At 36.4% G+C, this 15,474-nt stretch overlaps 1 protein-coding gene across 3 annotated transcripts; it reads left to right on the top strand.

The window, feature by feature from the left end:
- The first annotated feature begins 7,523 nt into the window (after positions 1-7,523).
- On the top strand, positions 7,524-15,368 carry LOC136208453 (myb family transcription factor PHL7). 3 transcript variants are annotated; one of them, XM_065999341.1, is made up of 7 exons: positions 7,527-7,873; positions 9,714-9,944; positions 12,903-12,979; positions 13,124-13,166; positions 13,290-13,347; positions 13,575-13,644; positions 14,349-15,368. In XM_065999341.1, exons 2-7 carry the CDS (start codon positions 9,725-9,727, stop codon positions 14,889-14,891), a joined length of 1,011 nt encoding a protein of 336 aa, XP_065855413.1. In that variant the 5' UTR covers positions 7,527-7,873; positions 9,714-9,724; the 3' UTR covers positions 14,892-15,368. The 3 variants fall into 3 exon arrangements, with proteins under 3 accessions (XP_065855415.1, XP_065855413.1, XP_065855414.1); XM_065999342.1 differs by having other exon boundaries at positions 7,528-7,873; positions 13,299-13,347; XM_065999343.1 differs by lacking the exon at positions 9,714-9,944 and having other exon boundaries at positions 7,524-7,873.
- The last annotated feature ends 106 nt before the right edge of the window (positions 15,369-15,474 follow it).

Genomic DNA, 15,474 nt, shown 5'->3' with positions numbered 1-15,474 from the left:
CCCACGTCTTGAGAGCCCGCACTACCGCATAAAACTCTTTGTCATAGGTGGCCCATTTATGTCTCAAATCACACAACTTTTCACTGAAGTAAGCTATGGGCCTCCTCTCTTGCATTAATACTCCCCCAACTCCTACGCCACTCGCATCACACTCAACTTCGAAGAGCTTGTCAAAATCTGGAAATGCTAAAATCGGAGCGATGCTTAGTTTTTCCTTTATCAATGCAAAACTGCTCTCTTGCTCATCTCCCCAATGGAAACCTCTACCCTTCTTCAAACACTCGATCATGGGGGCCACAATGGTGCTAAAATTCCGGATGAACCGTCTATAGAAGGTTGCTAACCTATGAAAGCTCCTAATGTCCCCAACGGTCTTCGGAGTCGGCCACTCCCGAACAACTCTAACTTTCTCTTCATCCACCTTGATACCACGCCCACTGACCACATACCCAAGAAATACCAAACTTTCCATAACAAAGTCACATTTCTTAGTGTTGGCAAAGAGTTGGTTCTCCCGGAGCAAGGCTAGCACGGCTCTCAAATGCCCCACATGCTCTTCCAACGTCTTACTATGGATGAGAATATCGTCAAAGTAGACCACCACAAACTTCCCAATCACTGGGCGTAAGACTTGGTTCATTAGCCTCATGAAAGTACTCGGTGCATTGATCATCCCGAATGGCATCACTAGCCACTCATACAACCCATCACGCGTTTTAAACGCCGTCTTCCACTCATCTCCCGCCTTAATCCGGATTTGGTGGTACCCACTCCTCAAATCGATCTTCGAAAAGACCTTGGAACCACCCAATTGATCAAGCATATCATCAAGTCGGGGAATCGGGAATTTGTACCGAATGGTAATCTTGTTGATGGCTCGGCTATCCACACACATCCTCCACGACCCATCCTTCTTGGGCGTCAACAAAGCAGGCACCGCACATGGACTCATGCTCTCCCTAACATAGCCCATTCTTATCAATTCGTCCAACTTATCTTTCATCACTTCACTCTCCTTGGGACTCATCCGGTAGTGAGGAAGACTAGGCAAGCTAGCTCCCGACACTAGGTCAATGTGGTGCTGGATGTCCCGTATAGGTGGCAACCCATATGGTAACTCTTCTGGAAAGACGTCACGGAACTCATTGAGCAATTTTCCCACATCTTTTGGAACTTCTTCAGCTTCGCTTCCTACCCCCTCCATCGGTGTGCTCAACTTCACCATCACTACATAGACCGTTTGGCTTTCCTCACACTCGTTAATAAACGCCTTGTGAGTTGGGCAAACGATCAAGGTAGACTTCCCTTTGTCTTTGGTCTCTCCCAATAGAGGTGTTAGCACATATTGAATGTCGTCCTTCATAAATCGATAAGTGTTCTTCCTTCCGGCATGGGTAGCATCCCTATCAAATTGCCACGGGCGTCCCAACAGTAGGTGGCAAGCATCCATCTCCACAACGTCACAATAAACTTCATCCCGATACTCCCCTATCTCAAGAGGAACCCTACACCTTTGAGTGACTTTCAGTTCTCCGACGTTCTTGATCCACCCCACACTATACGGACTAGGGTGTGCTTCAATCTCTAACCCAAACCTCTTGGCTGCAGTATCGCTGATAATATTCTCTTGGCTCCCACTATCAATGATCACATTGCACTTCACCCCTTGTACTAGACATCGGGTTCGGAACAATTGATGTCGTTGATCCGATTCCACTTTACTTGAAACCAATAGTCTCCTCACAACATGTATGGCTTTCCCACCATCATACTCTCCTTCGTACTCATCATCAACGGGGTCACAACAAACATCCCCTTCGTCATCATACTCATAATCATCTTCGTACCTCTCAACCATGTTGGCACTTCTCCTCTTGGGACACTCATTGGAATGGTGACCCGGCTCATTGCATCGGAAACATTTGAATGGAGCCGGTCTAGCATAGGGGTCGTTGCCCCTAGGGGGTGGTGTCGCCTTAAAAGGCCTCACATCTCCACTAGGTGTCTTTCCCGCACTTGGCGCCTTGGGATCGCTTGAACTTGCGATTCCCTTACCCTTGTCAATTCCCTTGGGAGCTCCTCTCCCTCCATAAGTATTCTCAACCCCGGCTCTCCTATAGCCTTCACGTCCCCTCAAGCTCAGCTGTGCCTCGACCTTCAATGCTAAATTACGGGCATCTTGCACCCGAATCACCATTTGCGTTCCAATCCGGTCTTGGATGTTGTATCTCAGCCCTTCAAGATACCTTGAAGTCTTTTGGCTTTCGGTTTCCGATAAGTTAGCCCTTGCCGAAAGCCGCAAGAACTCCGAGGTGTACTCGTGCACACTCCTAGCACCTTGGGAACAATTCCGATAGGAACTGTAAATGTACTGCTCATAGTCGGGTGGTAGAAACCTCTCCCGCAACATCGATTTCATCCTTAGCCAAGATCTAATCGGTTCCCTTCCTCCTCTTCTTCTCCCTTCCTTCATGTTATCCCACCAAACTGAAGCTCCTCCTTTCAACCGGTAAGCTACTAGCCGAACTTTTCGATCTTCCGGTATTCCCGCATAATCAAAGAACCGCTCTACCTCAAGTAACCAATCGAGGAAACCCTCTATATCGAGTTCTCCCCCGAATGACGGTAAGTCCACTTTCAATTTGAAGGCATCATCTCTATCAAAATTTCCTCCATACCCCATTCTCACATTCGGTTCGCCCCTATATCCGCCCCTCTCATTACCTCGGCCCCCATACGGGTCATTCAAACCAACATTTCCTCTTTCATAACCACCTACAACATCATTATGCACAATATCCATATTTCTGGCACGCACATGCGCGGGACCAACAACATCATTTACATGCACATCATGCCTAGGTCTATCATTCATGGCATTATCATCCATCCTAATCCTCATATTCCTAGCAATCCTAGGCATATCGTAATCATCAAATAACTCCCCATCACTATCACTATCCACATTTCTAATGATTACGGGATTAGTCCGCCTTACCTCTTGAACCCGAGGGTCCATTGCTTGGGGTGCATAAGCTATCCTTGGTGGTGGTGTCGGTTGCCGTTCAAGTAGATGGCGGGTTTGTTCCTCTTGTCTCTTATGAGGTTCTCCGGCTAGAAGATTGTTATTGTGAGTTCTTCAATGAGGCGGCGCAAATCTCGGGTACTCGTCCTGTGTTTCTCCTCCATCGTTCTTAGAGACTCCGTGATATGTTTCATGTTGCCTTCTAGTGACTCAACTCGTTGCTCCATGGATCCGGTGGCTTCGTTTGTGATACGAGGTTGAACCATTCCCGAGAAGAAGTCTCCAGTCAAGGAAAACGACTCGGCTCTGATACCAATTGATGTAGATTGAAATCGACTGAAGGTTTTAATCGTAAACCAACAAAGAATCTGATCTTCTCAAGCTAGACTTGAAGGTTGAGTTAACCCAAAGGATATGAAAATCCAAGCTCTCAATGGAGGCTATTGTTTAAATTCATCAAAAAGTTCCTAAACATTACAAAGAGGGGAGCTTAAATACTCTTCCAAATAAGAAGGGAAAAGACCAAAAGCCCATGAATAGGGTTTTGGCCAAAACATGTGCACAAGGGTATGATAGGAAAATAGGAGAGTCCATGACAGTTTAGTAATAAGAGGGTGATGACAAAACAGTAAATAAAGAGTAACAGGAATTGGTCCCCTCAAGGTGAGAACTTGGAGGAGAAGTATTCTCCTGGACAAGTACGCCCCGCGTAGATGCGCTCCTGAACTTGGAGGTGCTTGCTCGTACTCATTATGCGTGGCGTCCTGCGGAATACGCCCCGCGTCATTAGGCTCCTGAGTTTGATGGCTCTGTGGACGGGAATCTACGTGTGGCGCCCAAGGCGTACGCCCCACGTGTTTGACCTTCTGGGAAGCTTCCTGCTCGAGATTGCTATCCACGCCCCGCGTGTTAATGGTGGCGCAAAAAAAAAATTTGTTATGGAAACCATGGTGCATCACATTAATCATCAAGGTTTTAGGAGAAAAAAAATAATGGTTTACGATTAGATTAACAACCTCTGGGTTAAATATGACATGTGGGCTCTAATTGATATTTACAATAATGACCGCTACATAGCCAAATTTCCAAACCAGAAAGATTATGAATGAGCGATCAAATATAAACCTTATTTAATAATTGTTGATCATCTCCTAGCAATGCAATTATAGGTGGTTGTTCTATTAACTGCTATTAAAAATAATCTATAAATTTGGTTAATTCTCATTTGAACGTTAATAGGTATATTATTCTTTTAAATTCTTCTAAGGTTGCAAATAAGCATTAATAAAAAAATAGATACTTAGCTCTAATAGGCATAATTACGTATAATTAATGCAATCATTTACATTATAGAGTAATAACAATTACTAAGCCATTCAATATTAAAGGAAAATTTTTAATTAAGGTGACTTAATTTTTAAGAAAAAAACCAATTACTTTTTTTCATGGTTGCCAAAATCCAACCAGGCATAAAATTGAAAAGACAAATGGTAAAGGTTAGAAATTTAACCACAGTCCAATCTTAGTTCAACCGAGACTTTAAACATAATGTGAAACTAATAACTTTATTCTCATTAATCTCTAAACATAAAAGTACTAACAATATTAATAATAATTTTTTTAATATCAATTTATACTGTTACAACTATATACCAAATTATAAATATTGTCACTAATAATAATATTATTTTAGTACCAATGCGTTCAATATAATAAATAAAAAATAATAAAACTGGACAGTGGTAGACTAAGCTGCAATATAGATACCTTGATTTTCTCTATCTCCAAGTCTTATGAGTGGACCCACGGGGAGCTTTTTTGCTTGCCATAGCGGCTATGCTGATGGCAGTCATTCTGTTAAACTTATCAAATCTAAAGCTTTCTGGAATGGATTGAAGTGGACAGTAGGTCTGCAATCGTAGGATATGGACTTCCAAACCGATTCCAAAACTGTAGCTAATCTAATGGGTAAATTACATCCATGGCCACTGAACTTTACCCATTTTCACATTATGGACACTGAACTTCATTTCTTCCCGGTATGATCACTGAACTTTACACTTTTTTAACACCGGTGGCCACTCAATGCCTCAAAACGACTGTTTACGGTGAAAAATAAAAAACCCAAAGCGTTAATAATATTCTAAAGAACTTTAATTCTTGAAAATTTTCATTTTGAGTTATTTAGGTGTTGTTTGTTTAGGAGAGAGAAAGTGAATTTTTAGAGAGAGAAAGCTCCAAAAATGTGATTTTTAAAAATAAAAAATGTGGTTTCATGGTAAATGTCGTTCTGAACAACTTTAATTCTTGAATATTTTCATTTTGAGATCATTAACGATGGTTAACGGTCATCTTGAGAAGTTAGTTAAAATTGAGTGACTACCGTTATTAAAAAGTGTAAAGTTCAGTGACCATACTAGGAAGAAATGAAGTACAGTGGCCATAATGTGAATGGGTAAAGTTCAGTGGCCATGGATGTAATTTACCCCCTAATCTAATTAATGGTACTTATGATGATATCCAGAGTTTGAAGTTTTAATTGAAAAGTGCAAAGGTCTTTTATTTAATCACCCAGATTTTAGGATGTCTTTTTCTTCTAGATTAATAAACAATCGCAGCTCATAGCTAGTAACTATTTCTTTAATAATCCTTTTACTTCATTTTTGTTATTCCGAATTTGTTGATTTCTGTACTAATGGCATTGATCTTTTCCTCAAAATATAATAATATTATATAAATTTAAAATATATAAAAATATAACCTTTTAACTAAACAATTACTATTTTTTTTTTTGAAACAAAACAATTACTATTATTATTGACATATAAATAAAATGTACTTTATTTACTATATGTAATTCATATACCTCATTAAATACTATACATGCTATACAGTAATTATAAGTACAAACTGTTTGGAATCAAACCAGATTTTCCTTTTTTTTAATCGGTTTTATTAATATTAATTCAATATATATATATATATATATATATATATATATATAAATAAAAAGGTTTAGGTGAAATGCAATTAATATTAACGGATATGATTTTTTTATATAGTAATGCTAATATTTCATTATATTATAAAATTGCAAATACAACATGAAATCAGTAAGGAATAAAACCTTACATATATATAGGTTAAGTTTAATACAGAGTCTACTAGGGTACGAAAATGACTATTAAAAACAAGAAAATGACTATTAAAAGCAAAAAAAACCATTGAAGATACATTAAACATAAACAACATTAATAGTAAACAAATGAAAGGAAGTTAATGGTTAAGTGTGTAGGTAAGAGCAACCTCTATGGACAAATGCAATTTTTTTTAAATTTAATGTGAGTGAAAGTAAATCTGACCAAATAGGTTAATCGGTACTGGATCAACTGATTTATAATTAACCGTTTTCAGTAGCATGCGTTTCTTACCTCAATCAAATCAGAATAGTATCCAATTCCGGATGAACCAGTTTTGATCTGTTTTGGTCAGTCCAATTCTGACAACTGTGGTTTTTTTAAATATCAATTAGTTAGAATTTTGGGTTTAGTTTTTTTTTTTCTTTCGCTCTGTTAAAAAAGAAAAATCATTAATGCTTTCTCATTATTCAAATGATTAGAAGTTGAAGTACAAATTTTTATTTTTATTTTACTCTCTTTTGATCTTTAATATATGTGTTTTAAAGTTGTTCATTAATACTGATAGATTATTAAAATAACTAATTTATTTGTAATACAAATACTTGTCTCTTAAAACTCTGGTACGTTTTTTATACAAATTTTTTCCTTTTTCTTCTAAACATACAAAAAGTTAGAGGAAACCATTATCGGATTTGTGTTGTGTTCGTGTTATGTCGATTTTGGGTTCGTATCAAAATTGGCTAATCCTAACCCAATCCAATTTTTGTATGTCAACATCATGTTAACCTAATCGAACTAGTGTTGATTTCATGTCGTGTTTTCGATTCACATGTAATTTTATTGTATATGTATATTAATGATGACTTTTAAAAACTAGGAGGATATGATACAATTTTTTGAGTATTTTATGTCATTTTTTGATTAATACGTAAATAGTAATCATTCAAAAAAAACTGATAATATCATGTTGGTGAATCTTATAGTGTGTTTATAACAATACAGAAAATTCTAACCGTATTTGCAAGTAATAATTACAATTTTATTACTTTTATCAATAAACAATTTTAGTTATTTAGGTTATTCTATTATTTTCGAATTAGCATATCATCCCTAACCAACTCAAATTTCCGTATCAATTTCTTGTCAATTTAAAAATAACATATATATAGTAAGCTAAACAAAAACATTAAAATTTTAATCTATTTCGTGTGGTTAAGGTTTATTTGCAGTCCTAAGATGCATATATGAAAACCAATTTAATAATTATCCAGCATGAATTATGACTGGTCTATTGAACGTCAAACTAAAAAAAAAAAATGAGATTCATTCAGACAAGTCCGTCCTTTTTTTCATTTTTTAATTTTTACGTTTTTTCTTCATTGTTGAAGGAAAGGAGAAAAAAAAAAAAAAAGGAACAGCAGAAGCAGAAGAAAGAAGAAACAAAAAGTTGAAATCGTGGTGCTGTTTGTTTTGCTTCTGCTCATTCTTCATCTTTCGGTCAAGTCTCTCTCCTTTCCTTTCTTCCTTTTCTTTTCAAATTATACTTTTTAAATTCAGCTCTCCCTCTCCATTTCTTCCCCTCAATTTTCAATTCACCACCTCAGATTAACACTTTTTTTCATACTCAAGTCAACCAACCTCTCCCTTACCCAATCCTCGTCGGAGAATATCATTTCTTCTTTACGCTGTTCATCTCATATAGATCTGGGTACGCCTTTTTTCCCCCTTTCACTTCATTTTGTTTCTTCTTTTATTATTGTTTTTGGTGGATTGATTTTTTTATGCTTTAATTTTCATTTTTCTTGGGTTTCTCAGCTCTTACTTCTCGAATTTTTCTATGTGTAGCCGGCTGTAATTCCTCTTTTATTTATTTGATTCTCTGTTAACCCTAGTTTTGCTTCCTGTTTTTACTTTAAAGGCGTTTCTGAAGATTTTATCTTGTTGTTTTGTTTTTCTTTCCTTTAATCATATTGAGATTGTTAGGGATGTGATGATTTTATACATATATCAGGCTTAATTGTTTTATGCTGCTATTGAAAGGCCAAACGTTTTTACTCCTAGAACTTCAGAAGCTATTTGTTTTTTGTTTTTTTGTTCCTTGCATAAACTTTGCTTGACCTGTAACATTCACAACTTGGCTCTTTTTATCTGCTAAATTTCTCCCTTTATTCGGTCCTTTGTTTTTTAAATGCTCTCTAATCATCACTGCTTCAAATTGGTTGTCACACATACTTCCTAAGTGTATCTTAGTGCATAAAGATGCCAAGTTCTAGATTCTGAGCTCAAAATAGATGTGTTTTTTTCTTCTCAAATTCTATTTTGTTTTTCCTAATTTGGATATACATGATTATGGAATTGTCTATGGTTAATTATGTTTTCCATGTTCTAATTTTTCATGGTTGGGTTTTCTATCTAAAAGGCATTTGGCTTGTGGGTATGGAGTGTCGTCTTAATGATGATTGTCACATCACTGAGTCTAACCGCTCATCAGGAATAGTATATGCTGCCAATTGTAACATCTTGTCTTTATGCATCACAAAAGGAAAAAACCAAGGTTCTATATCAAGCCCTGAAATCTCATTTAAAATATTGCCACAAGTTGCAGGTCTTTAACTGTTTAATGAAATAGAACTCTTACAAGTGGAAATTGATGTTAAGGCATAAAAATTCATACAAAAAATACTGATGTTGCTGTATGGAAATAGCTTCATCTGTCTTCATATGACCTCAAACCTCTTTGTTAATTAACTTGCATTCTTTGATTGAAAGAGGCATTTGCTTTTATGAATATCATGCTCAAAATGAATGCAATATTAAGCACTGAGCGTCTTACCTTTTAAATAGTGCATACAGCTTAGAAAAAAAGTAGCCCCCAAAGTTAAAACTTCTTTGGAGCAGAAAGTATATTGCCTACAAGGTGCTGGATTTGGTCATTGAATATTGATCCTCATCATTTGAATTCAATTTGTTTCTGAGAACCTAATGGCATCTTTGCGTTTATACTTCATGGATTCACATCCTATGAATCAAAGATAATTTACTAGACCACTTGGTCATAACCAGATAATTGATAATTTGATATGGAATAGAGTCGCATGATATATGGGCCATATGACCTCTATATTTCCAGTTCTTCTTGACTTATAATGGCAATGCAACTTTTATGTCTTCTTTGTCATTATAGTCCATTCTTCCCTTGGCATTGCCTACATGGCTTTTAGTATTCGTTCTGCTCCTGATTTGTATTTTACAATGGTTTTAAGATGGTATTTTTGTTAGTTATTCTTAGTGGGTTGGAATGGAAAGGATTCGAGTGACCAGAGAGACCATTTGTATTAAGGTTTAGCTGTCTTATTTGATGCATATGCTATAGTTAAATATGATATATTGTACATAATACTTGTTCTTTTGGACAAACACATCTCAGTTGCCATTCAGTAGATATTTCAGTTTGATAACCTGTTTGCAATATTGCATGTTGTGGTGATGTTGGAAAAGGAAAAGGCGGGGGGGTGTTCTTGTGACTGACTTGCAATTTCCTGTTTTAGATGAATGACATATGTACCGAGTGGAGAGTGTTCCTAGTTCAAGTCTGGTCCATAAAAGCTTAGTAGTTGATGATCAGGATTTAGATTGTGGTGCTAGCACAATGGACCCCATCAATGGAGGTAATAGTCTCAACAACAACCCTAGTCTTTCTTCGAAGCAACGATTACGCTGGACTCATGAGCTTCATGAGCGATTTGTTGATGCTGTGGCACAACTTGGTGGGCCAGATCGTAAGTCTCCTTTTTTACCTTTCATTACAATCTCTGTATCAATGTTTATCTTTTAGTAGGAATCTCTATAATGATGATCGATATCCTTATGATCAATTCAATGGACATGATGTTCGCTAGATGTCCAAGAAAATCATATATGCAGTTGAGTCGCAATATTAATGGAGGAGCATTCAGTGGGGAACTGTAACTTGTGAATAGCATGAGAAGCTTGTTGAAGGTTGTTCTCTTTGCATGGATAGTGGAGAAATTCAACAAGCGAAGGGAAAATTAATCTAGTGTAGATGGGATGTGAACCATTTTCTGTTAGGAAATCAATAATAAGTGGAAGTTGAATTTAATTTAATTGCTATCTCATTAATCTAGTGTAGGTGTGGGATGTGAACAATTTTCTGTTAGGAAATCAATAATAGGTGGAAGTTGAATTTAATTTAATTGCTATCTCTTTCTTATTTATCTGTAGCTAGAGTGTGCATTAGATAGGACTTTGTGTCCATTGGAACTATAAGAACGTTTTAGCTTAGCACGTAGAAGAGGCCAAGCTGTGCGACTAGTATTCTTCCTATAGTCCTTTCAAAAGGAATGTTATTTATCAAGAAAAACACAGGTATTACTTGAAATAAATAAATAAAATGAAACCATATAAGATCCAGAGTTCTCTTTAATGACCTAGTTTATCAACTTAGGTAGGCAAGGACCAAAGGATCAAAAGCTTAGTATTGATAGGCGACCGAGGGGATCCTCTTGTGCACTGGAAGGCAGGCAAGGTGCTAGAGGCGACCGTTTCACGTCGCGAGGTAATCGCCTCTAGCACCCGAGGCATTTTAGTCCAGAATTTGAAAAGAAAAATGAAAAAAGAATGAAAATCCTTTTGGGTCAAAATACCTCTGGCAACAGCACGTGTTCTCTTCTTTTTTCAGTTCTCCTTTTGTTAATCCTCCGGCAGTATCTTTTTTGTAAGCTGTATGATTCTTCTCTTCATCTTTTTATCTATTCTTTCTCCAAATCCACATCTATGATGTTATGCTGCCCAATTTTTTTCAACTCTTTGTTTTTGATACGGATGCTTTTATTTGACAGAACATAATTATTAAAGAAGGAAGAAATCAGCCTGTTTTACTTGCCAGCCTTCCTGTTTCAAAATTTCTAATTGTTTCCTTTATAATTGTTCCTTTATTTTGCCAGCCTTCCTATTTAAGAAATTCTAATTGTTTCTTTTATATTATAGAGGAAACAATTAGAAATTCTTAAAATAGAAGGCTGACAAGTAAATCAGGCTGATTTCTTCCATTTTCCATAATTCTGTCCAATAAAAGCATTTGTATCAGTTTTTCAAAAATATCTTAATAACATACTTGTCAAATCGAGATTCGACTCGAGAATCGAAATCCTCATTTTGTGAATCGTCACTCATGATTCGGTTCAAATTCATAATAGTATGAAAAATAAAATGTGTTAAGAAACTTGGAAGCAATGAATCAATTATGTCAATTTTTAATCTCTCTAGCTTCTTATTTTAGTTTTTACTTTCTTTCCTTTTACACCCTACCCTAGCTGACTCACTTTCTGTCTCCTCAAATCCAAACCCTTAATTCCTGATGCGGTTGAAGAGCAAGCCGTGATGTTTATGGAAAAATATGATTTTTAATGGCATTTCAGTTAAATTCTTCGAATTACTTGCATTCTCCTTTTAGTTTAATTTTAGTATTAATTGCAATTAATTTAGTATCAGTTGCAATTTACTGTTTTTTGGGGCTAGTATTAATTGTAATTAATTTAATATTAATTGTAATTTACTGTTTTTTTAGGGAGTTTTGATTGAATAAGAAATTGATTTCGTTTTTCCAAAGTTCTGTTGAATTTGAAGGTTCATTAACGGGTATTCGTGCGCCGAATCAACGTTCTTTAATGTGTTATTGTTATTCCTATATCCGTGGTATTCATAGAATCAACAGGTTTATAGAACCGTAGCTTTCTGGCATTCAACCGAATCAACAGACTGCTAGCAAAACCAATTAATTCCACTGCATCAATTTCTCCATTAATTTTTGCTTTCCATTCGAGAAATCTGGTTTCCTTTTTAGTCATTTTTCTTAATTTATCACTTAATTTCTGCTGTCCATTTTCGTAACACATGAATTTCTCCTTTCCTTTCTCATAACACCAATGATGAATTTGTAGACAGCAAACGATAATGACACTGTTAGAAAGACTAAATCAACTCTGGTCTTGCTGATTTGTGGCCTCGCCGCAGTTTGGGGTCAGATTATTTTGGGCGGAGGGTCGCCTGAGATCACCTCCCGAGCACCACCCTGCCTCTGCTCCTTATCATGAGCCATATCCAACACTCGGCTGACTCGCTCGATTCGGCACCGAGTCTTGGTCGAGTTCGATTCTCCCTAAAGGGACGACTCGAAACCTAGTCGACTCGCGACTCGAACGAGTTTGATAACCGTGCTTAAAAATAAGATGAGCATGAAATTTGGTCAAGCATTTTGTTATATATTAGTGCAAACCAGTGCAGCTAAGTACTAAAGCCAAGAGAAACTTTGTCATGGTGGCCAGATCAAAGTAATATAGCAAACTACAAATTAAATCTGTCACTACAAATTAAATCTGTCAATATCTAAATCATGATCATATAATTAATTTATGTTAATGAACAAGTGCAGAGTTTTCTATTTTCTTTTTCTATTGTTAGTTTTATTTTGCTTTAGAACTAGTAAAACATATATGATATTAAGTATAGTTTATGAACTTTGTTGTTGTTGTTGTTGTTGTTGTTGTTTGTGTCACCTCATGTGCGTGATGTGATGCGGGTACCTCGCCTGGAGGTGATACCAGGCCTTTTCGCCTTGGATCACTTTTCACCTTTCAAAACTATGATCAAAAGGAAGTTTTACTTCCAGACTTTTGGATTCAAGGACCTCTGACATTTTCCTTTGTTTTTCTTTGTAGGAGCTACACCAAAAGGCGTCCTCAGGGTAATGGGTGTACAAGGTTTAACAATATACCATGTAAAAAGCCACTTACAGGTATATTAGAGTTGACTGTTATTTTATTGGATAACTAACTCTAGTTGTATACATTTTGAATTAGATTTGGGTGACTGAGTCTGATATTCATATTGCCCTTCTCTTTTCTTATTTCTTATGAACCTGATAATATGGTACATCCAGAAATATCGACTTGCCAAATACCTACCTGACTCTTCGTCTGATGGTAAGTGAATCTGATTTCACTGTCACTTTTTAGTGAGCATATGCATATACTGTCATGGTGTCTGCTAGTATATTAGTTCTGTAAACCTTCTTGTGCTGATGCTAATTCAAACTTTAATGCAAGGGAAAAAAGCTGACAAGAAAGAAACTGGAGATGCGCTTTCTAATTTGGATGGTTCATCGTAAGTGGTGCTGCACTTCTCCTTTATGTTCTTACCAATGTCAATGCTTTTGTTAATTTGAATGTCGGAAAGTATTTAGTTGTAGCATATCATATATTATTTCTCATCAGAATTCAAAAATTGAGACACCTGGGCATAAAATCAATTTGGAATTTATTCTATCATGTTATTCTGACTTCTGATCATTAGGGACATTTGTTTGAGAAATTGTTTTTTACTGTATACAGTGGGATGCAAATTACAGAAGCATTGAAGCTGCAAATGGAAGTTCAAAAACGTCTACATGAGCAATTGGAGGCATGTCTCTTCCTTGAAATTTAGGATTCAATTAATATTTTTTTTCAATTTAAATATTTTGTTCTTTTTTATAGAACATTGCATGAGTGAAGAGAAAAAAAATTGGCGACTCTTTTTTAGCACATGAAAAATATGATTTTGATAATTCACTGTTGCCTTGTGTATATGTATATGTATATGTATATATTCTTGTCCTTTTCATCTCTTCATTCCTTTTTATTTGCCAAGATGAGCTTTTCTATAAGTCTGTAAACTTGAATTAGTAAAAGTTGAAATTAGAAACTGAGGACGGGATTGTATCATTATGGAGCGTCAACCCTATTCAATAAAACCTTAATACTGTTCTGGTAAACTACAGATTCTCTGTTTTTGTTTTCTTGATTCTACTTCATATTTGCTTTTCATGTTTAAAAATCACTCCTCATTTTCTCACAGTATTGATATTCTTCTATTACAAGACATTTTTACCAATCTTAAATGTCAGTGTTGTTCTTGTTTATGCATTTCTGCTTCTTGTATTGAACTTGCTTTCTGAAGATCAATAGATAACTTGATTAATCACGAAAAAAAATCAACGCAATATTTCCTTTTCTGGAATGGGTAACTGTTGAATTGAGAAGTTACTGGCAAATATAAATTAATCTTTTCTGCTGTATTATGCCATCATAACCCTTGCTGAGCATTATGTACCTTGATTGCAACAGGTGCAGAGACAGCTACAGTTACGCATTGAAGCCCAAGGAAAGTATTTGAAGAAGATAATTGAGGAACAACAACGGCTTAGTGGAGTCCTTGGAGAGGTGCCTGGTGCAGCAGTTTCTGGCCCAGCATCAGGTGACAATTGCCCAGAATCTGACAACAAGACAGACCCAGCAACCCCTGCTCCAACTTCTGAGTCGCCAATACAAGACAGGGCTGCCAAGGAGCGTGCTGCAGCCAAAAGTCTGTCCATGGATGAATCGTTTTCATCTCACCATGAGCCATTGACTCCAGATTCACGTTGTAATGTTGGTTCCCCAGCTGAGAGCCCTAAAGGTGAGAGGTCAGGAAAGAAGCAACGAGTATCAATGGGCACGGCATATTCCAAATCAGATATGGTTCTTACACACCAGATACTAGAGTCGAGCTTAAACTCGTATCCTCAGGCACTCTCTTGCATCCTGACTAGAGAGCAGTTTGATCCTTCCTCTGGATTACCTATTGGAAATGATGATCAAGTAGAGAAGGTATCAGGCAGTGATCTGTAGTTCTGTTTGCTGCGTTATACCTGTCCTACATGACTCTTTTCGATTTGCTTTCCATGTAATTTCTAAGAATATGTTATCAAATCAGGTTAAACCCATTAATGTTAGATGCCACAGATAATTAGGTCCAAGGAAAGTTGTTCATTTTTCCTGATTTCCTTTTAGACTGGTAGGTGCTTGAGGTCTTTCATCTGAGTTGACTTGCATTGTGAATCGGATTGGGGTGTGGTTAATGTACGATAGTTATACCTTGCCATGCTTGCATCTTTCAGATTCGACATTGCCGGTGGCTGTTAAAGTGCTCATTTTGGACTTGGAAGTATGTTAAATATTGCCGAGACAATTGCAGGAGCTAGATTAGTGATTTCCAGTGTTGGCCTATCCATCCTTTGTCTAGTACATGAATTTTCCTTGAAAAATACCATAACTTCTGTAACATATAAAATGTTTATTAAATTTGAACTTTCGATTCGTTTCTAATATCTTTTTATTCTCTGGTCTTTTTTCTCATATTTAGGTAAATTCTTTGTTCTTTAACTTTAAAGATAGGATACGACAATTTAATTAAAAATAAATATACATTGCC

The sequence above is a fragment of the Euphorbia lathyris genome, chromosome 10 (assembly GCF_963576675.1).
Source record: "Euphorbia lathyris chromosome 10, ddEupLath1.1, whole genome shotgun sequence".
Lineage (NCBI taxonomy): Eukaryota > Viridiplantae > Streptophyta > Magnoliopsida > Malpighiales > Euphorbiaceae > Euphorbia > Euphorbia lathyris.
This window is presented reverse-complemented; position numbering and strand designations above follow the sequence as displayed.